Source organism: Tympanuchus pallidicinctus, unplaced genomic scaffold (assembly GCF_026119805.1).
Source record: "Tympanuchus pallidicinctus isolate F22 unplaced genomic scaffold, pur_lepc_1.0 scaffold4, whole genome shotgun sequence".
NCBI classification, from domain to species: domain Eukaryota; kingdom Metazoa; phylum Chordata; class Aves; order Galliformes; family Phasianidae; genus Tympanuchus; species Tympanuchus pallidicinctus.
The window spans coordinates 28,459,669-28,487,046 of NW_026294758.1; the positions used below are offsets into that span (position 1 = coordinate 28,459,669).

Genomic DNA, 27,378 nt, shown 5'->3' on the forward strand with positions numbered 1-27,378 from the left:
AAAAAAGGAGGGGAGGGAAGGAAAGACAGACAGGCTATTGAGGACACCATACAATCACTGATCCATGCACGGGCTCAATCAGTGTAATCTTCAGATGCTCACAGCCTTTACTGATATAAACTTTTCCTATGCACATAGTTTTATAATCTTCCACAAAAGGGAAATTACAAAAAAATTCAAAGAAAAAGTGTATGATTAACAGAACACCATCCAGTGTCATACAGGTAAACAATATCTTGAAATACAAAGAATCTTGGATTTTCACTGTCATTTTAAAAAATTGCCTTTTTTTTTTCCAGCTGCCTCCCCCACATAATTAGAAAAATCTTCAAAATATTGTACAGGACAATGGATGATGTACTGCGTTGGGAGTTTTAGATACCTCCAGATACAGAACGCAAGAATTATTAGTGCTAGAGTTTGTTCCCTGCAATAGTTAATATCAGGCCACTGAAAATATGATAAATGCAAAACAAGTTTTGAACAGCAGTATGAAGTTCCAAATAAATTATTTTAAATGGTATTGGTTGCAATTATTAAAAAAAAAAAAAAAAAAAATTAAATTTCAATTTACCTACCACCAAATTAAGCAATGCCATTTTTAAAGTCTTAAAGGACAACTAAACCAAAGCAGAAATCTGTTTTATTAGGCAGTAGACTAATGTCTAGTGTCTTTTCTACTGGGGTAACATTTGCAATTCCTAAAAAGAAACCAATTTTTCAGGAAAGTGTATAACACATTCAGTGGAAAAACATGCACTTGCTCTTTTTCCCCCAAACATTCTCGGGAAGTAATTTTAAAAAGTGGAAGAATTTGCTTCAAATGTAATCCGTAACAAGGGATTAGATGTCCTTAAAGACAGTTGGTTGTTGCTTGGAATGCATAATAATGTTTAATGAAGTAAAGTTTAAAAACCTGTTGCCATGAGCCAAAAATACTGGATGTGAAAGCCAATGATTTGGGGGAGACAGGGGAAGAAGTGATTTGTTCCCCTGATCTGCGTCTTCGACGCCCAGTACCCACACCACTGGTGTAATGCAGCCAGGTACCAATACACTCTGGGCTAGACACACTCAGGGGGCTCTCTTCCTGGAAGTGAGAAAGGGGGCAAAAAACAGCAAAGCATGCAAAGTTAGATTCAACAGAGCCAAATGAACAGAAAAGAAAAAAAAAAAAAAACCAAAACCAGAAAAACCAGTCTGCTTGCACCTTTTTATGTAGTACTTCTTAAACTATTAAACAGAGAGTAGGGAAGAATTTTATTAAAATACTAGGAAGTTACCAGTTCCACTCAATCAACTATCTTTTAATACATCACTTTCATCATAGTTCTGGTAGATTACTTATTAAATGGCATGAGAGAAAAAAGAGTGGGCACCAGTAACTGGTAACCTTGACGTACTGTTTAAAAGTTTTTCTCATCTAAATACATCGAGCTTGCCTATTTAATTACGAGTTTTCATTTCTAGTTTATGTATAGTCTTATCTAATAGACCAATTTTTATAACTGCCTTTGAGACTTTCTAACTGGCTGGTAGGCAATACAGCCTGACTTTTAGCAGATTTCCAGTCCCAAATACCATCTAAACATTATCTGAAGCTAGACAGCTGTAAGACTTAAAGAGAAGACAGCATCAGGCTGAGTCCCACAAGCCCAAAAATAACACATATCATTAGTGAACAACAATTTTGGCAATTGAGATTTTGATCTCAAACACTGATGAGCCTTACTTTCTGATTTCAATCCTAGAACTCTTTTTTCATTATTCAATCACAGTTGAAATATTTTTAGGAATATGGCTGAATATGTCCCAGATTTAAACTTCCATCTAACACCTGACAGTGTCCTTTCAAATTAACGGATATAAAGGAAAAGAGAATTGCCTTAAAAAAAAAAAAAAAAAAAAAAAAAGTTCAAGGCAGTTGCAGTTTAAGGTTCAGTAAAATCACTTTTTTAAAACACTTGAAAAACACCATTTGGTATAAATATTCCAAATACTGGTTTTGCAGATTTCAGTGGGCCAGATCAAACTTTCAACTTCCTTATAAAAAAAAAACAAACAAAAAACCAACCCTCACAGTATACGTCTTCTTTGAATATTCCAGCTAATAGACAATCACTGAAAGCTGGAACATGTTCTATCCAGTATCCAGACATCTGTTACTCACACAGTCAAAATTTAGCAATTCATGTTATTGATATCTTTTGAAAGTAACTTCTATATTCACAAAAATCAAAAAGGTTAAAGGTTCGAAGTACATAGTCTAAAAAATTTTGTGTATATGAACTCATAACTAGGAGGGGAGCTTGCATGATCACACTGAAAACAGCATTTAAAAATCTAAAATACTGATGTTGTGAGCATTTGTTTATGATAAAACTCGGAAGTAGGAAATGTAAGACATTCACATTTATTATCTTTGTTAATTTATGAAAGTCACATGAAGTTATACAGATATCCTTACAGGAGGAAACCATGCACCTTTTTCTCTCTGTGCTACTAATAACCAACTAATAACTTGCAAATCTTACTTCTGTAATACTTGCAGCGCATACAAACAGTCCATTCCCAATACAAACATGAAAGGAAAAGGTTTTGGTGTGAATCTTAAGTTCTGATGGCTTTAAGCAACTAAAAATGAGGCAATAAGAAGCTGTTAGTCTGCTTCTAGCATTAAAGTCCCAGAAGTGCCGCTATGCACCAACTGAAGCTTTGCCACTCAATCGCGCAAGTGGTGTCAGTGACAATGCTATGCATTCCCCACCTCTGTGACATTAAAGCCATATCCGTGAAGCACACCTAGATGTCATGGCCTTCAAGGCAGGAGACTAGACTGTTCAAGCTGTTATCTAAAGAATTCATGAAATGCAAACCCCATCCATTAAAAACAACAACAATAACAAAAAAACCACTTACAGTTTATTCTCTTACCTTCAAATGCAAATGCTGCACAAGTGGAGTCACTTCCACTCCACATGAAAACAAATACAGCTGAAGACATTTTCTCTCTCCTCTCCTTCCTCCTCCCCCCCAACCCAAACCCCACCAATCCCTCTGTTCCCTCTCTGCAAGATCACCCTGAAGGTTTTCTCAATTCCCAGTACCAGATGTCTTGTAAGGATGAATACAAAAACAATACAAGTTAGTTTGAAGATGAAGACTTTTTCAACCTAAACACATCTTCAAATATGGATTTTTTTCTAATATGGCTTGAAAAGAAAAGAGGACATAAGTCTTTCATGGAAAAATAATCATTCATAAAAACAAAATCCTTCAGGCAAATTACTGCTATTGAGGAACACCATATTTAACATTACGTGTAACTGAAAACAGAATTACCCTTGTTATCAATTTGTTAAGAAAAACAGAAGTTAACTTCTGTGAAAGATATTCTCCAAAACATAAACACTTACTTCAACAGAACCAATCATCCTGGATCTCGGAAGGGGTGACTTTCTGTGTATATGAATTGGGTCTGATACCATTGGCTTGAACATCACTACTGACCGATCTGTTTCATCCCTTTTAGAAGTATGTGCCTCCTCATCACTATCATTTCTATGTGAGGTTTTCTTCGAGCCTTCATTCTATAAACAATACATAATTCTTTCCAATTTAGCTGCACACCTTGTATCATGTAGACAGAAGTGGTTACTAAATTAACCTTCTAGAAAAACACAACACAAGCTGATTTTAAAGATGCAAATAAATCACATATTACCGCACAACTAGTTATAAAATAAATATTGTTATAGACTTTAATAACCCATGTATATTTGCTCCTAACTAACCACTGTCTGTACAGTGGGTTTCTAATTAGTCAAACCATTCAGCCAACATATCCCACTTCAATTTTCTGTTTCCACGGTGGTCAAATTCTAGCCCTGTAAGTCAATATTTGAATTCCCGCCTTGCTTTCATTCAGTTCTCAGAAATCATGTGGTAAGTCCACACACCTATACATACAACCTCGAAAATATTAAGCACTCCCCAATAATCTGTATTTATAAGCACGCTAAACTACCTTATTTTCTTGAATGTTTCTTTCAGTTGCCAGAATATCATTGATCTGACACTAGCATTGCTACCACCTTTCTTATAGAGTACTTTGTATTCCTAGTTCAGACTGGCAAAGCCACAGGAGGCTTAAATTATCTGTGTCCATTTAAAGTGGACCAAAAAGAAAATCACACTTGTATTTTTAACCTAAAAATTTCCACTATTTGTTTTCTGCATTCAGAAAATCTAACTTTTGCTTGAAATAAAGGCCTAATTATTACCTCTCGGGAGGCAGGTCTGTATCCATATCCAGATGGTAAATTTTTATCTTCCTCACAGCCTTTGGCTCCTGGACTAAAGTGCAGCTCTACATGAAAACGTTCTTCCGAAGAAAGTTCCTGAAGAAAATGATAAATAGGTTTACACTTTAATATGTAGGCTTAGCACTACTCATTTCTGAAGGCATTCATACATTTCAAATACCTTATTTGGATCCTCATAGAGCATGATAACAATCTGTGTCATGTAATTGAGTTCATTGACAACATTTAAGTAATCCATAGCTCGTTTCCACTGTTCATCTTTTGTTTCCTTATGAACAGAAAAAAATATTAGAATCTTGACAAATCAAAGCCAGCAATTTTCTTTAGAAAGACTGATGATTTCCATTTTCACCCCTTTAGATGGTTTTTATATTAACAGCAGAAGTATGAAGCTTTACTACAGCTAATGAAAAACTAGAGATACATCTAGAAAAAAGTGAAGTAAAAATATGCATAAAATGAATAAAAAGTAGATTTATCTCAGAGTACCTTTCTGGCTATTTTGTTAATAATGTTGAATGCTTTGTAAACAGAAGTACCATTGACATTTTTCTGGTTGGAGTTTTTGATTTTGCAATAAAATCCCCTTCAAATAGTGTGGGCATATTGTAGGAAATATTTCTAGGTATATCTCTCTGGCAGTTAAGCAGATAGAGAAGGCTTCCAAAATACAAAAGAAAAATAATCATCTCATTCTGAATTATTTAATATGAATATTCATCTTTTTCATGTTCTAAAAACATGTTCATGAATAATGAAGAACTGCTACACTTAGTAATTTATTTTAAAGGAAACTAAAAAGTTTATAAGCTTAAAAGTACATGTGTATCCCCTACGGCACACCACAGGGGTTTATGAGTTTAACCAATGAGTTTACTAATCTGTTACCAGCAGAAAGTATGCCAATACAGCCACTACAAAAAATAGATTTAAATTTACATCAAACTTAGAATCAGTTGTATAGGCCCTGTGGTGCTACATTTGTCCTCTCCATGAGCTTATCTGGGCAACTGGTGAACCTGAAAGTTGGGTTTTTTTTTATTTTATTTATTTATTTATTTTAAAAGGCTTTGGTTTCCAAACCAATCAGATGGAAAATAAAGCATATCCTTTAAAATACTATGCAACAGTGGCAGGCAGAAAGGTCTTGAAAATATGACAATCACAAAAACAAGCCAATCCAAAAAATGAATTCAGAGACATCTGAACTGCAATTTGAAGGAAAAAGAGTTGGAAAGGTGACAACAGAAGACAAAGAAATGAGTTATCTGTCCTTTGCAAACCCTTTTGAGACCACAGTATCAGCTGTATAACTGAATAAGCCAGTGCAACCCAGCACTAATTTAAAAGAGCGTGTTCTTTTCCAACAAATTATCACATTAGGAGTCAGTATATATGCAGGGCCATATTTCAAAGAAATCCAATGTTTCAAAAAGTGTAATAATCTTCAAAGACACTTGGAAAAATTAAGCTTTCACATAATACAGTTTTAGTAAAAGCAGGTTATTTTGTTTTTTTCTTAAAATATCACAGAAAAATATCACAGTTTTCACAGAAAAAGTGTTCAACTTACATCACATAAGGCACCATAACGAAGGGTGGATAGCAGGGAATGAACATGACTTTCGCTGGTGAAATACAGTCGTGTACGAACATGGCGTTCAGGGGACATAACACCCCTGGAGTAACTTAAAAGAAAAAAAAAAGTCTTATTAGACCATAATGACATGTGGCTGTTCTAGAATTAGCCATCAACTAATTAATGAATCATATATTTTAAATTACTCTGAAGCAGTAAGATATTTCAAGTACAGAAGGTACGGAGTAAGTCTTATAAGGATTAACATAATCATATAAAATATTAGAAGACTTACAGAGGGTGAAGCTTATTTACAGTATCATCATCTTGAGTTCTCTGAAGGTCAGAACGGATTTTTCTAACTAGAGGAGTGCAATAACCTTTGGCAATCTCTAGTTTCTCAGCCTTAGAAATACCATATTCCTATATTAGGGAAAAAAAAGTCTTAAAATCCAGTTCAAGATTAACATACATTCTAAGACAAGGCTTGTATAATAAAATCACAGAATCACTGAATTATGGGGTTGGATGGGATCTCTGGAGATCATCTAGTCTAACCTCCTGCTAAAAGCAGGTTTCCTTGCACAGTAAAGTGCCACTGAGTTTTGATTATCTCCAGAGGAAGACTCCACGACCTCTATGGGCAGCCTGTTCCAGTGCTCTGTCACCCTCATAATAAAGAGGTTTTTCTTCATTTTCAGATGGAATATCAGTCTGTGTCCACATTTTGTCCATTGCACCTTGCCCTGTTGTTGGGCACCACTGTGAAGAGCCTAGCTCCATCCACTCAACATCTGCACTTTAAATATTTATAAACAGCAAAGAGATTCCCTCTGAGACTTCTCCAAGTTGAACAGCCCTCTCAGCCTCTTCTCAGAAGGGAGATGCTCCAGACCCTTAATCATCTTTGTGGCCCTCCTCTGGACATTTTTTTTTTTTTTTTAAAGAAGTTCCCTTCTTTCTTGGACTGAAGAGACCAGGACAAGATGCAGTACTTCAGATATGGCTTCACTAAGGCAGATCAGAGGGTGAAGATCACCTCCCTCAAGCTGTCAGCCACACTCTTTTTAATCCACCTCAGAATACCATTAGCCTTCTTGGCCACAAGGGCATCAGCCAGTTGTCCAGCAGCACCTCCAGATGCTTCTCTGCAGATCTCCTTGCTAGCAGGTCAGCCTCTAACCAGTATGCAGTTATTCAGTTAGCTACCTACTATTGTTCTGATTGCAAACAGTTAAACAATTCTGTTTAATATCTTTATTACATCTGACCCACTTTTAAGTTAGAAGAGGTTTTCCTTTCTCCTATTTGAGATAAAACAGAGAAACACTTCTTCATCCACAAAAGTGGATTTCCTGCCTGGTATGATCAAAAAAAGATTATTCTTTCTCCCATACAGATTTAGACAGGTATGGTGGGTTTCATTTCAATTAGCTATTTTTTTCCCAGTTAGTGAAGACAGGCACATTACTTATTTGATGTCTACTTTAGTCTGAGTTAACATACCCCACAGAGGATCTCCTATTCACCTCAAATAGCACTAAAATGGCAGTTAAACACAACTGGAACATACAGTATCTGTTACGGTTTTTACAATGGTAAAAAACAACATATTTGAGAAGCTTCTCAGTCTGTGCCACAAATGGTATGAAAGTGCTTGCATCATTTTCATGGATCTTTTGGTTTCACCAGAAAGCAGTGTAAGCGCTTTTCCATAAGAATTATGCATGTTTACAAGCTTTCTTTTATTTTCTTCCTTCCTTTTATTTTTATTTACTCTTCCCTCATACTCTATTCAAACTTAAGCTTAGCAGACCCACATAATACACACAGTACACTTAGAATTATTGCTCTTTTCATCCTCCCTGCTGCCAGACAGTTTGAGAAATGGGCATGAAAAGAAGCTCCCTCACTTGCTGCAGAAAATGAGTAATACCTCCCTGTTACAGCACTATATAATTTCAAGGACACTTCTGGACAGCTTTTGCATGTTCTGTCCTACACTACAATACAATTTCATTTCCTGTAGTCTACAGCATTTAGCACTAATCTGAATTTAACAGACTGCAGTACTGAGAAGTTTAACTAGTACATCTGTCCTTCAATTCTGTGAAATTTAAAGTGTACATTTTTATCAGGGAGTGATAGTATTTTGAAGTAGCAGAAAGGTCTTTCTAAATGTAACTTGTTTAAGTAAATTAAAATTAGATAGAATAGGATTCAATGTCAGTTGCAGAAAGCCCAGAAAATAAAAATTGTGCAGAAAACAAAGTTGTGAAAAGAGCAAGAATTAAATTAAATGTGATTTAAGAGTACATAGTTGTCCACACGGGCTCTGCTTACATCCATGAAGAATGTTTGAGATGAACCACATCACTTTAATAAACTGTAGAAGAGGAGGCAGACATGTTCACAGCTTAAGTTGCCGGAAGAAATCACTCTTACCACATTTCAGTGAATTATGAATCAAAATTTTTCTTACACAAAATAATCTTATTGTGATCAGAAAATAAAAGGTGAAGTTATAGGGGCTTTTAATAGAAAAGTCCTACATCTTACAGTCTGTTAAAAGATGATAAAGTATTCTATTTCATAACTGAAAATGTTTACCTGAGGAATCACAATGTCAGCTAAAGCTTTTGAAAGTCTGTATAATTCCATTGTGTTTTCTAATTTTAAGGAGCCATTGTGCTGCACATCGTATTTTATACAGTCGTAAATATCAGGAATTTTGCTAATATCATATCTTCCATTCTTTGTTTTAAAGTCTTTTTCCAGCTTGGCCCACCTGCGCAGCATCAGTTCTAGTGTTTCACTGTGGTACAGCTGAATATCTGGATAAACAGTAAGTAATCAGGAGTATCCAAATAACAGAAAAAAGGTTAATTACATGATAATAATAATTGAAAACAATTGTATATTTAAAGGAGTAAAAGTAAATAACTATACTATTTCTGAGAGAACAGATGTGCATATGGTTAATTTTACTGTTGAAATCATCTAGATACATCAAGACAGCAGATGGTTCCCTGTAGTACTGTACCACTTGCCTTTAATAAAAGCTACAACACAAAGAATAAAGTGTCCTACAGAACATATGATAATTAAAATAATAATTATTAAAAAAAAAGATTAAAATAAAACCACACTATTAGAAAATTCCAAGAGAGAGGAAGAGGAAGAAGACAACATCTCTTTTTCAGAGCAGAACACAAATCCAATTTATTGCTCTCTTCAACAATAAAAGTCTGGCAGAAAGAATGGACTATCCTCATTAGCAGGACAGAAGACTGGATCAAACAGACAAAAACGAATGATACTGTCTACAGGTGATATAATTTCAGGGTTCAACCTCAGAAGAGTAGTTGTTTGTATGCAATGCACTGCAAAGAATACCAGATAACAAATATTCAAATATTTAGCTTAAAGCAGAAAATGCAATGTGGTTGCTCCCAGCTTCAGTTTTCCTTTTTCACTGGTTCAATACCATTAAAACTGAGCATAATTCTATGCAGTAATTCTGTGCATTATCTGCAGAGAGTAGCAAATCTTAAGCAAAGATATTTAAATGTAAAAGCATACCTGTAAAACTTAGCTTTCTTACCATCTGCTTTGCCTATTTCTTCTGTGGACTGCTGAGTTACAAATTTTTATGTAAAGAATTTCTGTAAAAATGTGACAACTAGCCTGAACTTCTGAATACCACAAAGAGTTCTTACCTGCAATATGACCAAGTGTTCCTCCTGCTTTTTACTGTAAAATTATGCATATTGAAACAGATTGTAAAAATCCATATGCCATAGCTGAAAAGTTCTGCTAAAAGCCACTGTACTGCAGAAGGGTTATATTGCAGTTTTCTCTCAAATGCAAACAAGAGAAACTACATACAGCTACAAAAAACTGTTCAAATACCTGCAGACTTTGGTTCTTCCATTTTTTGCCTAATCTGAGAAGTCAAGCTCTGGATCAAGGAGTAGACTTTGTCACATGTCTTAACAGGATTTTTAATAACCTGCATTGATTTTATCAATGAGATGCTTCCAGATGGTGTAAGCTGCAATTTGAGATAAACACACACTGATTAGATTAAAAAAAAACAAACTCTGGAAATAAGATGGAAAGTACTAAAGATTCTAAGTATCAGGTGAAATACACTGATGCAGGTTGTTAATTTTTGAAACCATTTTTCAATCACCTACTCCTTTAAAGAAACTAAGAATCAAAAATATATTGAAAAGTTCTAAGTTTTGCTAGAGATTCAAAGATGTCAAGAAATTATGAGTACTCTCATACAGTAAACAAGAGCAGCTTCAAGAGTTCCTAAAACTCCACTTTGTTCTAAGATGTACAAAATTATAAGAAAATTCTAAGGATTCTTCTGATTCTGTATATACTTATCAACTTTCTGTAACTTTTGTTCAACTAATAAGATTTATAAGAAAGTACAGTTAACCTATGTAACTCAATAAAAGCCACATTGTTCTATGCAGTACCTTTATTAGCCTGAGTAGAAGGAAGAATAAAACACCTGGAAAAAAAGCTGATTCCTCCTGGTTTAGTTTTCTGTTTGGATAGGACATACCCCCACAAACACAGAAAAAAATAAACTCTTTTAAGCACAAAGGTATCTCAAAATCTTCTTCACAGCAGCTCCTACCTCCCTGTTATATCCATAGGAATAATACCCTGGCATGGAGAGAGCAAAATATAACAAAATAGCAAAAGCAAATTGTTAACTTACCTGCAATCAGGTAAGTTAAAAAGAAAGAAAATAAGAAAAATACAGAAAAGATATTATCGCTTTATAAATTCAAGCATTAGTCACTATCTTAAAGGAGAACACACTATAGTTTCAGTCTTCTTTTACATCCCACTATATATACAGAGCAAAAAATGGGAAAATAAAACAAATATTTGAAACCCTGTACCCTCTCACTTTTTCCATGTACTGCAAAATCCACTGCTGGCAATGATTTGACGGATTCTTTTAATCTACACACTTAAATAAGTCCACAAAGAGCATACATACAGCTAGTACAATTATTTTTCAATAATTTGCTCTCAACGCATTTTAGAAAATATCAGCTAAAACTCACAGAGACCACATTTGAGGTACCTTCATTTAAACTAGAAATAATCATGCAGATCATACCATGTCAACATTAACTACTTCATTATGCATTAGGTTATTATGATAATGAGACATTTCCTTTCACTGGTAAGGAATTATTCTACTGATTTTCTACCTTTTTTTTGCTTTTATAGTCAGAAAAAAAGCCTTGTAGGATAGCAGCACCTTGTAGGATACAGTATCACAAACTTATTAAAAAGGTCAAAGTGAAGACTAAAAAAAAAGTCTAAAAACACAGTTTTATATCTTGAATAATTCAAAAAAAGCCAGTGAAAAAGATTTACTAATATGGTCCCTACCACCGATTATATTCCTACTTTGAAGTTTCTAACCATAACCATTCTGATTAGTCAAATTTCAATAGCTCAGAATATCTAATACCACAATAGCTACAGCTTCCTTCTCAGACCAAACTATTTGCAAACACATACATGGTTTTTCAGAGGACATACATAAAACAACTGCTCATTATTTTAATGTAAGTATTTACTTCTCCATTTATTTCATTTAACTGAAAACTACTTATGTTCTAACCTTATCGTAGTCATCAGCAGTAAATTCTCTGTCTCTCTGGAGAATTTCATGGAGCCTTGCTTTAACACGATGCTGACAGCTGCTTAAAGAATCACTGTCACTGTCCAATAGACCATTCATATTAGCACTTTTTACCATCTGGACAAGAATAGGAGTCAGCTCGCCCTCTAAGGCCAGTAGTCCCTGAAGCAGATAATGTAATTAATCAAACAAACATGCGATAATAACAGTACCTTAAAAATAAAAAATAAAAAACACTCAAAAAACTAATTTAAACTCAAAATTATATTAGTTGCCTATAGCTTAGATATACAGGGAATTAGCCATTAGGACAAGGGCAAATGGTTTGTTAGGACAAGGGGGAATGGTTTTAAACTAAAGAAGGGAGATTTAGATTAGAACAGAGGAAGTTCTTTATTGAGAGTGTGGTGAAATGCTGGAACAGGTTGCCCAGAGCAGCTGTGGATGCCTTGTCCCTGAAGGTGTTTAAGGCCAGGTTGGATGGGGCCCTGGGCAATCTGATCTACTGCTTGATCTAGCAGTTGGCAACCCTGCTTTGGCAGAAAGGTTGGAGCCTGATGAGCTTTAAGATCCCTTTCAACTCAAGATGTTCTGTGATTCCGTTCAAGATTCTATGAAAGCACTGCCTTGGTGTGTAGGATTGCTTCAGTTGGTGCAACAGTGATGGTGATGTGCCCTTAGAGTGTGATCCCCAGCGTGAGCTCCATTGTGAGCTCCAAGAGTGCTTCTGGGAGGCCATGGCTGTCCAGGTCTCAGTTAAAAGGGAGTGCACGGTGCAACAGCAACCCAATTTGTGGGCAACATGCCCTGGTCCAAAGAACCAGATGAAGGAGCTATAGAAAGAGACTGAGTATGATCTGGGAAGACAGAGGACACACACAAAGCCTTTGCAGAGGCGCCCTGTGTGGCGTAGAAGGACAATGAAATTCTATAGCTGAACAAAAGGTGGATGGAGACTTTCAAAGTAAACTTTTGTGACTCCTCTGGCAACAGAAGGGTACTGAGGTAAGTACAGAAATGGACTGGTGTTCCCCTCAAGTCCGCTGATTGAGGAGAAAGCAGGACAGATAGCTGTCCACATGAAATACCTGTGCACCAGCACAAACAGCATGGAAACAAAAAGGGGAACAGAAATTCTGAACACTGCAAAGGTTTAATTTTACGAAGATCACAGAGACAGGCGGAATAGTTCACATGAGGGGAGCTTTGCTACAATTACAGGAAGGCATGGAGGAAGAGCTGGATTCTATATAAAGAAGTGACTTGACCACTGAGATTTTTGCTTTCAAACCAGTTATAAGTCAGTTCAGAAAGAACAGATAAACGGTAATATCAAGGCAGGCCTCTGCTACAGACCACCCAACTAAAGCTAAGAATGTCTCCTGATTTCATACCTTTTTTAATACTTAATTCTGGATACCTAATGCATGAGCAATATTGCATGTGACAAGAATCCCAGATGTCTGAAGAACATCCAGGACAATTCCATGGCAAAGGATACTGATTAACTATCTAGCTGAGACATTTTCCTGGAGCTGTTTCTCAGAAAGTCAGGAAAGTGAAGGTCAGCGGCAGCCTTGGCAATAGAAACCATGATATTGTGACAAATTCTTAGAGAAGACAACAAATAATTGTATCAGGGCCTCTGCAAATGATTATATTTAAGCTTTTCATGCAAATCCTGGGGAAGAGTGTCCCAAAGGGCAAAGGTGCACAGAAAAGCTGTCCCTTAAAATCCTCAAAATACAAAAGCAGTCCAACCTGAGATATGGAAAGTCATGTAGAAAGTCAGCATGGATTAAAAAGGAATACAGGCAGGGACAGGCTACCTAGAAGAAATAGAGAAACTACCTGAGAATGAAGGATGTAATTAAAAACTTGAGAGGCTGTGGAATCTTCATTCCTGTAGATGCTCAGAACTTGACTGGATACAGTTGAAGGCTACCTCATTCAGGCTAGCCTTGTGCTGTCTGAAGCTGAACTACATGACCTACAGAGGCTCCCTCTCACCTAACTCACTCTTATCACTCTGTATTTATGAAAATCATTCACAGTAGCACTTTCTCTGAGTTCTCTCGAATGATTCAAGATTTGTATCACTGCAAGAAGGAAGCAAAATTATTAATAATGGAAGTATTATACATGAAAAAAGCTACTTGGGAAGAGGAGCAAAAAAGGAATTTGCCTAGTATGAAGAGGGGTAAAAGAACACTTTTACAAACTCTGGAGAGGTAGGAAATTCTGAGCTTAAAAATTAAAAAGTATCCTTTTACATAAATTATTTCAACTGGTAGAAACAAACACACACATACAAAAACAACAATAACAAAACCCAAATCAAATTAATCTTTAGTTTCAACAATTTCTCATTTAAATATTTTCAAAGTAGTTTATTAATTCCATATTTCTGATAGCTTCAAAAGCTTTCTCTGTAGGGTTATTAGCCAATAAGAGAAAGATGGTTTCTATGAAAAAACCCAGATCTTCTGGTTCAGTGCACTGAATCAATTGAAAATTTTTTGCTCAGGGAAAATTAATGTATTAACTCAGTTATAATGTCTTAGTTCTTACCCATCACACATACAATTTGTCAAAGAAATCTGACAAATTTCCTGAATATTTCAGAAAGTAAGCCCTAAAGAAATAAGAAAGATGCAAACAAAAAATGTTTCTCTGTTTCGTTTTTTGTTTACTGCAAAAGAATTATGGCATAGTACTATGACTGTGCAATGAAAACCCGACTGCAATGGCTCAAAGAACTTCAAAGCATGGCACATTAACTGGAAACTTTCCTGCATATTACTAAATAATCTTTCAGAATACTTTTTTAAAAAAACAAACAAAAAAAAACCAAACACATAGCCTCTGTGTTTATAATAATAAGTCTCCATACATTTTTAGAAGTAATAAGCTAGAAAATTTCAGAATTTTATAATTGACACAGTACCTTTTATGATTGACACAGTACCTTTGCAAAAGCTGCTGCAGTCATCTGAACTCTTCCCTCATCAGAAGCATAGATTTTGAGATCGTGTCGGTAAGTGCTATGTAATCTAAGTAAACCACAGCCAGGAAATCCAGCATAATCTCCTAACAAACAGACATTTTTCTCAGATTCTCATTTTGCACTTTATTATCTTCAAAAGGGATTTATGCCATTCAGCACATTTTTTATTTTTTTTGTTTTTATTTTTTTACCTTGTCCACCTGGATACATACACCTGAATGCCCTTCCAAGCTCCTCTGCTTGAACCCTGCCTGCAGGGGTCAGTTCTCCTCCCCATTTTAGAACCAGTAGGAGGGATGGTTCATTTCTTCTGTTATCTAATTAAACACACAGAGAGGAGTTTAGTAGAGAAGTATATTGTAAATTTTTTTTTGCACATAAACAAAAATACTGGAACTATGAAGGCTAGTAAAGAGCCTCTTTAACAATAGGAATCCTTACTAGCTTTCTAACACTAAGAAGATACTGAACCACAGAACTAAAATGGCACTTAACAGAGAAACCTGAAATAATCGCATTACATAGAAAAAATAAATGAAAAATACTGAGTAAGAAACCTAAAACAAATACTGAGTCAAAAAAGATTTTAAATACTCCAGCTTGCTTATTTCAGTTAATGACTGTGGAACAACGATCAGAAGGAGCTCAAAAAATTTTAAAGACAGCAGTAAATAATAAGCAGGATTTTCTCATCTTTCTCCCAGTACTCCATCTGTGGTGAATAACTGAAGCACCTTCCCCGTTTTCCGTTACAAACAAAAACAGTGTTGTAATGTAAATTTACTACATAATTTTAGGTGTATGATTCAGTAGGGTTAGAGACTGCTGAGTGTTTGCCATCAGCACAAACATTCATTCAAATCAACATACTGCTTCTTCTTAATATCAAGACATTATACCACTAGTATATGTAAATGCATATGCTCTTAAGTGAATATACACTAAAGTAATACTACACCTTCCTCTTCACTGGAAGTCTTTGGGCAGCCATGAGGAAGATACGTTAATTGAACTTTGCGGTTTATGCCTGAAAAATGCCCATACCTGAAGAAGAAACAGGGTGAAATGAGAAAGGAAATGAGAAAAAAAAACTATTCTCCTGTACAAACTCAAAGCTGCTGTGCTCTTGAAACAGTAATAAATCTACACGGGCCATTCATTTGAGCATTTGACCACCATTTCGCAGTGCAATCTTAAATTAAGCCTTATTCATGAAGCACATGAAACTACATACCTAATAAACCTTACATGATGAAACATTTCCAAATGTTATCATACACTACTTATTTTCAGCATACCAAGTATAGAAGTGAAAATAAAACTGCCTATGCATTTGCAGACTGCATGAGCAATTTACAACTATGTTAGCCATAAGTACACAGAATCTGATCTGGCAGTGTGTATGGCCACTCACCAGCCAGAAAAGTTCTCAAGTAAAACTCAGTATTTTAAGTAATCTTCATAAATTACAAGAATAATTAATTCTATTTGTCCCGATTTCTAAAAGTTAAAGTTATCTTCCACTGTGTCTTGAGACCCCAGAATATTAACAAACCTTGAAGCCTTTATTTCCTTCTATTAAATACTTCAGGCTTCATATGCAAAGCTTTATTTTTTGGAATCCTCAGTTTGTACACTTTGTTGAAGACAGTGAAAGTCTTAGAGCCTACAGGCTCCAAGAAACTTCATTACACCACACACAGCTAAGAGGCAAACCCTACACTCAAGTACTCAAGCATGCAAAAAAACAAACCAAAACAAAAAACATAACCTCTTTCAAGTAGAAAGCACACTGAGATACGTGATGGATTGAACAGTAAGTTCCATTAAAAAGATAATGAGAAAACACAGAGAGGGCTCAGTCTCCTTCAAAAAGTCAAACAGGACATCCTTTCTTGTTCTCTGAAGACCCATGAACATTACATAGTTGATAATCATTGCTGCTGAGTTGTAACTGGTCAAACAGGTCAAAATAACAGATATGTCTTTGTTGCTATGAAGACTGCAAATACATACTTACATTTCTAACACAGTCTTTAACTGTTCAAGTTTTGCTTTACTTTCCTCAATTTCAGAATCATTGTTCTGCCCAAGTTCCACAAGGAGTTGCCTTGCTATATCAAGCACTTCCTAAAGAAAGCAAACAAAGGACTAATTTAAGACAGATTATTTTCTATTTGTCATAAAACACTAGAGCAAGAAAATAGAGACAAACTTGCCTGCAGCTGTTTTGGTTTTTTCAGTTTTAGTTTTCCAGATTTATATCCATCACATTTTTCAAAGAGATCAAAAAATCTTTAGGAGAAAGAACATACATAAGCATTTAATAACCTAAAATATTTGTCAAACACATAGCTTTTAAACCTTAAATGGCCTGAGATTAGTAGCTTCGCATTATTTGAAAAGCATATTCAAATTTGAACAGCTCAAGTGATCTTTTATTCAAATCTCATTTCTCAAGAAAGTCCTCAATACTTCAGAGAAATTTGAGAAAGAGAAATTTTTGTTGTACAAAAAGACATTCTCTTACTGAGTTGCTAAGTGTTAAATACAAAAAGGAAAGAATATACAGCAGTGATTCACCTTAACATTCAAGAACAATCCTCAACAGAATTAAGATAAACACACACACACACGCACTCATATGTACATTTAAAGCAGATGTATGTGAATATACGAGATAAAGACATTGCATCTAATTCCAGACACTTTGTATCTGGTATCTACCAGAAATACACAGTAATCAAACTGACAAAATTAAGAGACAAAAAAGCACTGCAGCAAGAAAGCAAGTCACACAAAAAACAAACAATAAAAACAAAGTCAGAAGTCAAAGTCAAACGGTGAACCAGAAATATTCTCTATTGATTACTCACAAAGAAATGTATGGAAACAAATATATTTTCATTAACATTAAAATCAAACAAGACTGTTTACAAAGCAATGCAATGAAGGAGGTCTGAAAACCTAATCTGACAGTCCTCTTATAAAGAGGTTCATGCTTCTTTATTAGGTGGAAAGACAACAGCTACAGAAAAAATAGAACAAAGAATATCTTATACGATGGACTTCCTGCTTAATTCATTGCTTGCATATCCCCAAGAAACGCGCTTTTATCGAAGTTCAACTTACTTTTGATGTTTTACTTCCATTTTCATTTTTTGTTTTGGTGTTCGGTCTCCATGACGTATTACAGCTATAACACATCTAAGCTCCATCCTGAAATGTTTCACAATTTTATAAATGAAATTTTATTATTAAAACCACTAAGAATCAGAACTATTGACAAAGTTGTCACTATCTGACATAACTACAAAAGTGAAAGAAGGATATGCAAGAATATAAGGTTAACTGAAAGTGATGTGAAGTATAAAATACACATATTGATTTTAAGACTTGAGTAACTACTTGTGTAATATTTTAAAATGATTTTGAAGTTCATTAAATGAGAGAGCATGTTTATTAGAAGTGCATATTAAGCTGGTGCTGGAAAAATGATTAGCAGTGAAGGAAGCTATGCACAGAAGGATGCTACACTTGAAAATCTGCTGTTCTATACTCAGCTTGACTAAGGATCAGAAATTCTGATTGCTGGCATAGCAATTGTGATTCCTTCCTTGTTTTCATCAAAATGGGTACACCTTGTGAAGAGAAAAAACAATGCACACAAGAGTTATGTTAGGATTTTCCACAATTCAGGTGTTGCTACTATTCTCTTACATTGTCCCAGAGGTGGTTGGCACGATAGGGATGTCTTCAGCTTCCAATGGAATTGACCATGGTATCTGAAACTGGGGAGCAAGTTCTCTCATTATGATATTTCTACAGAAAAATTAAAAAGGAAAAAAAAAAAAGTTTAGAGAAGATCTTACAAAACACACATGCACTCCATAACAAACATATTTATACATTTGCATTTTTATCTATGTAGTTTTAGAGTACTTATCACAGTATCTCTCTCCTAAAGGGAAAAATAAGTGCTTTTTTTCTAACTGTACACACAAAAATGTAATTACAGAATAATGTAAAGCTACTGAAATTGCAACAGAGCTAACAGTAGCCTAACAGCACAGGATATTTAAGAAACTTCAGTCTTTGAATTCCAGTTCCTAAAATTGTTCCATGGAAACAGGTTGGTCTAGTTTATTTAAATATTCAGATATCTGACTCCATTATCAAACTGAAAATCCCTGAAAATCAGCAAGCCGTGCTAATCAAAGAGTAACTGGTAGCCTTAGTGATAATATCAATTCTCAAAAAGTTTGTTGGTAAAACTGGAAAAAATGTGAATAACCTAACTAAATAATGATAACTCTGCTTTCGCATACAGGAGTTTATTATATATTGCTAATGTTCTATTTCCGAGTATTTTATCAAAATATATTGAATTCAAATTCATATCTACATTAAAAAACAGTAGCATCAAGAAAAAATGTACATCTTGAATTAGAACTACTCAAGATTTCATTTATAAAAAGGTAGAAAAGTAAAATCTACTTTTTTGTATTACATGTACTGTACTATACTATATGTAAACATGAGGAAAAAATGGTAGGAAAACTTTTTTTTTAAGAGAATTCAACATCAACAGCAGCTTAAATAATTGAGAACTCAGAATTCTAACTCTTAACTCAAAAAATGGCCTAAAACAAGAGGACTGCAATCGTTAACTATGATTTTACCTTATCTCTTCCTCAATTTAGGGATGATGTCAGACCATTTGATAACGAGAAAGGTCATTCTCTATCTTATCAGTGCAATCTCCCTGTAATAGCAATTTAGCTGGCCAAAGTAGGATCAGTCCTATTTGAGGATTGCATTTCACTGTTATAAAGTTCAGTACAATTCTGCTTGATCTACTGTTCTGCCTCCTCCTGCTTTCAGTACAACAAAGGAAACATAGTATGATAAATACTACATCCACTTGGATATAAGAGTATGAAATACATACATACACACCAGCTTCAGATCAAGGAAAAAACAAATCAATTTGGGCACATACTAAATAGCAGCATGCACAATTATGCAGTGGTACTTCTCTACTTGAAAAAAATCTCAACTACCTTTAAAAAACTAATCCTGTCATGGTACTTAGTTAGCTTTCAGCACCTGCAGAACACTCAGATGTTTTAGATGATTTATGATTTATTTACAGTTCTTAGTTCTTCAGTACTTATCTGAAATCTTAACTTATTTTATTAAATAATTAATTTTAAATAATTACTTAGGAATAAGGAGTAACTAGTATATAATCTATAGTTACACACTGAAGAGGCAAAACTCCTGAAGTAAATCAATAAACTCTTACCCCAGTATCTTAGCACAATCATCATAGTATTTCATGGAGTTTTTCACAAAACTGAAGCCGTTCACATCACAGACATATGACTGTCCATTAGCACGCAGCAAATCAAAGCCACAAACTGTTTGCTGTTTTTAAGAATAAAAGTTCAAGTCATTGATCACTTTCCTTAAATTTTCTTACTTTACACTTAAAACTTCTTTTCAATTCCATGTCAGGCTCGCTCAGCATGTAAACATCTTCTTACCTATTAACTTTGTACCCCCAACTTGAATTAAATCTTCCTACATGACCACAGCAGAATCAGTATTTTGCATCAGATTCACACGCACACAAGCTCAACCTTCAAAATATATAGCTTAGGCAATTATAGACTTACAAGTTCCCATTTGGACAGTAGAGTTTCCCCTTATACATTGTTTTTAAGAGCAGTAGGCAAGAAATGATAAAACATTAATAAAGACATTTTTGCCCAAATTTAAATTTGATAGGATAGTCTTGCTAAAGACTTAGTATTGATACTGTTAGTAAAAGATATTAAATGCAATTTCAAAGTCCCTTTTGCTAGGTAACAGTTGTCCACAATCTCTAGTGTAAACTACCATGGTTGCAACCCTTTATGAAATGGACTAAAAGACAGCTTTTCAATAAGAAGTCTGAAAAGGACAGAAAAGACTGAATGAAGTTTTAATACAGGAAACATAGAACTATACAAAAATGGACTCTACCAAACACTTCGAATAAAGAAAAGCCCAACCAGACACCAGGTAACAAGAGCAGCAAAAACTTGACTACTGAAGATGCATTTCCCTAATTAGAAACCACTAATATGGTTATGCATAGAACAGACACACTGTGGACTAGCAAAGCACAAGAGTAACATGTAAGGAAACATACAGGAAACTCATGCAACTAAGCAACACATCCGGAACTTCTCGCTGCATTTAAAGATTTTTTTTTTTCATCTTCAGCTCAAAGTCTAAAATATGCCCTATCAGGGGCACAGAGCATACAATATCACTGCTAGCTTTGGACATTTAAACACTACAGAAGTTTCAGGTAGTAAACAATTAATTAGCATTAAATGTTTGATCAGATAGGAAAGTAATCAGCTTACCTTAAAGGCAAGGCATACTTTCCAAGCAATTAACTTCTCTCTTGCATTCAGGATGACTGGATACCTCACTTCTTTTCCTTCGCTATCCCGCTCTACCTTACCATCAAGAGCTGGAGACTTCCGGGCTTCAGCATGAGCATAGTCAGGACCTACTGTGTACACCTTTATTGAAAAAGAACAACTCCTGATTCAGTGTAATTAAGTTACATCACACTTATCCATACATCCTTCTGAATTTATCTCAGATGTGATAATCACTGCAATCGCACAGCACAGTCTCTTCTAGATGTCCCTTTTTACACATAGGGTTTGGACCAGATGACCTTCAGAGACCCTATGCAACCTTACATTCTATGATTCTGTGAAGATACTAGCAGTTGTTATTGATAATTCTGCTCTGAAGTACCCTTCTCAAGGGTATGGCATTCAGAGAGCACCCATTATTTAGAGGCCATTGAGGATGAAGCTGAAGCACATGTAAAGAAAATAAAACATAAAACTTAATGAACAAAAATCAATTCCTTAATTATGGCAACATAAAGGTAAAGAATGTTCTTTTTCTTCAAATCATCTGCAGTACTTGGAAAGCAGATTAACTCAAGAATAATTTGAGCTCCACTGATTATAGAATCACCAGTCCTGGTGGCAGGAGTAAATGATTAATTAAAAAAATACTTTCATATTTTAGGTAAGACTGAACGAAGCGACAATCTGCCCAGTTTTGGCATTACAAGACAGCAGCCTGAGAGAATGATTGTACTACCTCCTGTGCTACAATTTTAATACTCACTTCAATCAAGTAGCTGGGCTTGTGCATTAAGACACTCAACAGCCCTCAGTAAATAGGATACTGTTACTGTACTTGAAAATAAGACTGTTAATCTTCGACCAAAAAAAAAGTACTCAGGTAAAACAGATGACTGCTATCAAACATTATAACCAATTTCAAACAGCACTGAAGAGTGCTGTCATGAGAACTGCCACACTCTTGATAACTTCTTAGTTCTTACAAAGTAGAGTAATGGCCTGGTTTAGATGAAGAAACTGCACTAGCTGTGACTGCATGATGTAGATAGACTAGATGTGACTGCATGACTAGCTCTGCATGATGTTTGGAAGTCTAAGCTGACAACATTCCTTCTATCCATATAATGCCTTCAACAGTGTGAGATTATAAAGTGATACTGAGAGTATGTATATTAAATATGGCTAGTCTCTAGCAGGTTTTCCTTTTGTGTTCGATTTAAGGGAGCAGTAGTAGGCAGCTATGCTTCCTTAGACAGCTCCTAGATGCAAAGTCCTGCAGGACATCATTTGAAAAAGAGATCGTAACAAATGTGTATTAGACAATGACTTTAAGGCATGGAATATTATCAGTATCCTTGAAGACCTGAATGAGAATCTCCTGTTTGAATGACAATTGCAATACTTATGCTGCTAGCAAGCTGATATTGGAAGACAGAAAACAGATGCCGAAAATGAGCTGGATAAAACTGCAGCATAAAGCTGACAGTCTCGTTATTAAAAAAAATAAATCCACTATTTACACACGGTGTTCAAGTCTGCAGATGCTGTTTGATGTCTACCATTTAACAGCTGTCAAAACAGGCTGCACCCTCAAGTCATATGCATCTCTTCAAGTTCCTATAAACTTTTCTCCTTGGAAACATATTGTAAAGCTCTTACATAGACTCAGATTAAAGTGTTCCACACTAAAATCATATGAAGACTAAGCAGAACATCTTTAGGAAGGGGGGGATTTGCCTGCGAACAAAAAATTAGCATCACCCTCATGTATCTCCAGATGGAAGAAGTTGACTGCAGTTTCTCAAGGGCTTATTTGGCATAAGACTGGATTAGATCACATACTCTAACTTCCACTTTTTGCCTAAATATGGTGATCTCTCATGTACATGATAAAACACTCATTATACTTGTTCAGTGCTGGGCTTAAAACAGCCAGAACTAACACAAAGCAGGCAATCCCAATAGGTGGAACCTGTGCTGTTACTGCTTTTCACTCTTTTATGATGCTTACTCTTTATATCTATTTAGAAAATAAACAAAAGAGTAAAAATAATTACAGATAAGCACAACTCGCTACTTTTCCAACTTCATATCATTTTATTTAATAACTTTTGATTATTAATTAGAAGAATACCTTATTTGGTAAAATGTATCTCGGCTACAGATTTTTTTTTTTTTTAACATTTAAACAAAACATCTGGACAGTATCTGTCTGTTCACACAGAAAAGTATATACGATACTAATACTATAAAAAAAAAAGTGTCAGGTTATAAGCTGTATGGAAAAATAGAGATCATGGCCTGAATAGGAGACCAACTCACAAGAAAGGAATTGTGTTAGCCTGGGAAACTGCCTGCAGTTAATAAGCCATGGTGCTAAGAGGTAGTGTGGGCATTCTGCAGGTCCGTCGCCATCAGTATCTGCTGGGGGAAACTCCAGGGCAGACACTGTAGCTGAGAGCCACTTCCACTAACGTGAGTACCTCTCTATTAAACTGATGAATGTTAATTTGTCTCCGCATGCTGTCTTTGTGGGATGAGTAATCCTTCTGCAGAAGTGCTGGTGCTTCTACATTACATAAGCCTCCTGCACCAGATTCCAGTGACGTAACCCAACTTCTGTATATTATAAGTACTATGTTTAGCTAGATAAAACTGTCATTCTTCTCTTATGAACTCTATCAAAACTTAACTAAAATTAATCCTCAACACAATGATTTACTTTTATCTTTAAAACTGAGAAATTCATGGAGTACTTTAGTGCTTTAAATATAAGTCAGAATATGCAGTTATCATACCTTCACATCTGTGCCATCCGTAGGCATAAATTCCTCATAAATATAGGAGCCTGTTTTTCTCACGCTGCTTTCAGGGGAATAAACACTGCTTCTGCTGCCAATCTGAAACAAATATTTTTCTATTAATAAACTCGAAAGCTACTGAGAAATTGCAAAACTCCTTAAAATAACAAACCTATACTGGGAAAACATTTCCTGTACCAAACATAGCAAGTAGGTTTTGATCAAACTCAAATGCACTGAAAACATATGCTTCTTCTACTGTAAGTATTAGCAGCTGCTGAACGTCTACTGAACAGAACAGGGGTCTTCAGTCATTCTATAGGTTTCCTTGAAGAACATTTATCTATCTGCTGCTACCCCTACAATGGCAGGTCATACTCAGCAATTCTGCTGGTCATCTACAATCTTAAAAAAAAATAAAATAAAATAATAAAAACAACAAAAAAAAAGGAGGGGCAGGGGAGGGAAGCTAGACTAGCTTTCAAATTCAACATCAATTAATTTCACCTTTTTTATAGTCATTAAAACATATCCAAGAATATAGTCACTTAACATGACGGAATCTCCATAGTCTTAGCGCGCTATCCTCACCTTTCGAAAAAGCCTCTGGCTTCCACCCCCAGCAGATGCTGGGTAATAAATGTAAACATTGTGGTCCTCAGCACTAACTGGCTTTTCTACAAAAGGCTTTTGGAAAATTTCCCCATTCACTTCCACATGATCTTCTCCTTCAATCAAGTTGCATTCTGAAGAAACAATGCAAACAACAGATGTAATAATATTTTCACGGAACAAAATTATTAGGGACTTGGAGTGATTTTGGAGGTTGAAATAAAAAGGCTATTGTGAACCTCTGGTTCACTGCTTTGTTATTAATGCACAAAAAGTTAATCAACATTTGCTGAACACCTGCTGTACCACATCTCAATTGTGTTAAATTATTAGGCTTTCTGTAGATTCTTGTGGCATCACACAGGAAATTTTCCCTCCAGATTTTGCATGTATAAAATAAAAAAAAAAAAAAAAAAAGCTTTTAAGATAGGGCACTAGGCTAATGTGGCAAGGTTTTGGTAATAGGGGTGGAAAGTGGGCTGGAGGGGGATCTGTGCTCACAGAGCCCAGCTGTTTCAGAGCAGCACCACTCCAGCTGCTCCAACAGGGTCCCCCCACCGCCTGAAAGGGTGGGCCCCTGGTACAGAGCTGTGTCAGAGCTGTGCCAGGAGACCTGCAGGTTGTGGGAAGCCCACGCATAATCAGACGGGGAAGGATGGCATGCTCTGGAAGGAATCTAAGTGGAGCAACAGAAAGGGACCATGCAGGAATGGCAGAGATGGAGTGTTATGGACTGACTGACCACAGCCCTCATTCCCCTGCATTGCCCAGGGAACGGTGTGAGGCAGAAGTAGGTAATGCTTTTAATAAGCATTCTGATCTCACTGCACTAGTCTGCTAGCAACAGGCAATAAATTACATTAATCTCCCTAAACTGCATCTGTTTCGCACATGCTTATACACGGTGAATAATCTCCCTACTCTTATCTCATCCCATGATCATTTTATTTTCATCATATTTTTTCCCCATTTCTGCTGAGGAGGAAGGATGAGAGAGCAATATGGTGGAGCAGAGCTGCCCATCAGTGTGAAATCACCCCCAGCTGTTTGTTTTTTCTTTAGAGCTCTTTTTTGAAACATCAGAGGTATGACAGCCAAACAGCAAACACTGTGGTGCTAGATGCAATATTTTCAAGAGGCTGAGAACTACCTCAACATACAATAGATCAATCTTTTTGTTTGCTGTTTGCAATTGATATTCAGAGCACATTATCTGCAGATTTGACTTTCCCCTTATACATCTGTTTATTTGCTCATGAAGAGAAAGTCTTGCTTTAATAACTTGATCTCCTCTTATGATAAGGTTGCATGATAAAGAAGGGGACAGATGTGCTTTTTTTTTTTATTTCAGTAACACATTCGATACCACCCCAAACAGCATCCTTCCGTAAAAGCTGTCCAGCTCTGAAGACAGGTGGACACTACACTGAGCAATGACCTGGCTCAATGGTGCAATTCAAACTGTATACTTGTTCAGTGGCTGGACACCAGCAGTGCTCCCCAGGGCTCAATTCCAGGGCCAGTCCTGCTCAATATTTTTATCAATGATATGGACACAGGAATAGAATGTGTCCTCAGCAAGTTTGCAAGTGATAACAAAAAGATGCTGTTGATTCCCTGGCTGAACAAGAGGAATTTACATAGATCGGAACACTGGGTAGTCAGCAATAGAATGGAATTCAACACAGGAAAATGCCAAGTTCTTCAGCTTAGTTGAGGTTATGCCAGACACAGGTAGAAGCTGGGAGACAAGTTCTGGAAAACAGCTCAGCAGAAAGTGACCTGGGGGTGATGCTGAAAGCAGCTCAACATAAACCCAGTAGCGTGCTTTTACAGCCAAGAAGGCAAAATGCATTTTGGAATGCACTGAATACAGCACAGTCAGTCAGCTGAAAGAGATGATTCTTCTGCTATATTTAGCACTGGGGCTGCCACACCTTGAATACTGCACATATTTTCAGGCTCTATAAAACAAAAGACATTAAGGACCTTGTAAGCAGAGGAGGGTAACAAAACTAATAAGAAAGCTGGAAGGCACGTCCCGTAAAGAGAGGCTGAGGGCACTTCGGTTGTCCAGTTTGCAAAAAAGATGGCCAAGATAAAGTATCATTGCTCTTTGCAGCCCGCCGTGGAAGGGAAGCACAAAGGGAAGTGTCAGTTCCTCTTCCCCAGTAATCGGTAACAGGACACACATGAACGGCACAAAGTAGCAACAGGTGAGGCTCGGAGTGCACACACACAAAAAATTCTTCACCATGAGAGTTGTCCAGCAGGCCTCCTAGTGAGGTGTTGTGCTCCATGCTTTGTCATGTGCAAGAGACATTTGGATAATTCATTCAACTTCTGGTTAGCCCTGAAGAGGTCATGCAATTGGATCTGATGATCTTTGTAGATCCTTCTAACCAAACTAATCCGTTCTATTCTACAAAGGAAAGCATTCAGTAGCCTGAGTAGTTTCTGCCAGTGCCTAACTGAAATCATTTTATTGTTTATCAGTTTATTGTGGGCAATGTTAAGTTCATGAACACTGCTCTCCACAGTGACAAATTTTGTCTCCGTGCAAGCTGGAAGGTCTTTGTATTCTAGTTGGTCTGTGAAGGCTAAAGAAGACTGTGAACCCGTAATTTAGAACCACAACTTTTCAGATGCACACCTGTACTGGTTTTGGTGGGGACAGAGCTAATGAACTTCATAGGAAGTCATACAATGCTATGCCTTGGGTTTGTGATCAAAGAATGCATGTTTGAAGTATGACTGAACAGGGCTTACACAGTGTCAATGTCTTTTCTGTTTCTCACACTTCCCTGGCGGCAAGCAGCAAAAGTAAGTTTGTGGGTTAACTCTTAAGCATTGCATAAGAAATTTCTGAGGCACTGAATTAATCCTCCAGGAAGTGAAATAGCTTCCTGCTATGTATCCACC

The 27,378-nt window shown here is 36.0% G+C and overlaps 1 protein-coding gene across 16 annotated transcripts in view; it reads right to left on the reverse strand.

Moving 5' to 3' along the window:
- The window catches only part of PPIP5K2 (diphosphoinositol pentakisphosphate kinase 2), a 53,257-nt gene that overhangs the window by 12,260 nt on the left and 13,619 nt on the right, over nt 1-27,378 (reverse strand). For 10 of the 16 annotated variants that reach the window (XR_008210529.1, XM_052700964.1, XM_052700967.1 and 7 more), the window contains 20 exons: nt 24,436-24,590; nt 23,842-23,943; nt 21,017-21,178; nt 19,906-20,027; nt 18,318-18,419; nt 17,730-17,816; nt 16,817-16,892; nt 16,618-16,727; nt 15,556-15,641; nt 14,789-14,914; nt 14,559-14,680; nt 11,570-11,752; nt 9,817-9,958; nt 8,515-8,738; nt 6,200-6,327; nt 5,899-6,013; nt 4,486-4,593; nt 4,284-4,400; nt 3,417-3,590; nt 917-1,090 (listed from right to left, as the gene is read on the reverse strand). Coding sequence is in view for 15 of the 16 variants with exons in the window: in XM_052700964.1 (XP_052556924.1) it covers nt 917-1,090; nt 3,417-3,590; nt 4,284-4,400; nt 4,486-4,593; nt 5,899-6,013; nt 6,200-6,327; nt 8,515-8,738; nt 9,817-9,958; nt 11,570-11,752; nt 14,559-14,680; nt 14,789-14,914; nt 15,556-15,641; nt 16,618-16,727; nt 16,817-16,892; nt 17,730-17,816; nt 18,318-18,419; nt 19,906-20,027; nt 21,017-21,178; nt 23,842-23,943; nt 24,436-24,590 (2,615 nt within the window). In the remaining variant the exon portion in view is untranslated. Of the gene's footprint in view, nt 1-916; nt 1,091-3,416; nt 3,591-4,283; nt 4,401-4,485; nt 4,594-5,898; nt 6,014-6,199; nt 6,328-8,514; nt 8,739-9,816; nt 9,959-11,569; nt 11,753-14,558; nt 14,681-14,788; nt 14,915-15,555; nt 15,642-16,617; nt 16,728-16,812; nt 16,893-17,729; nt 17,817-18,317; nt 18,420-19,905; nt 20,028-21,016; nt 21,179-23,841; nt 23,944-24,435; nt 24,591-27,378 lie in introns of all 16 variants that reach the window. The other 6 variants (XM_052700973.1, XM_052700972.1, XM_052700970.1 and 3 more) reach the window with 3 other exon arrangements.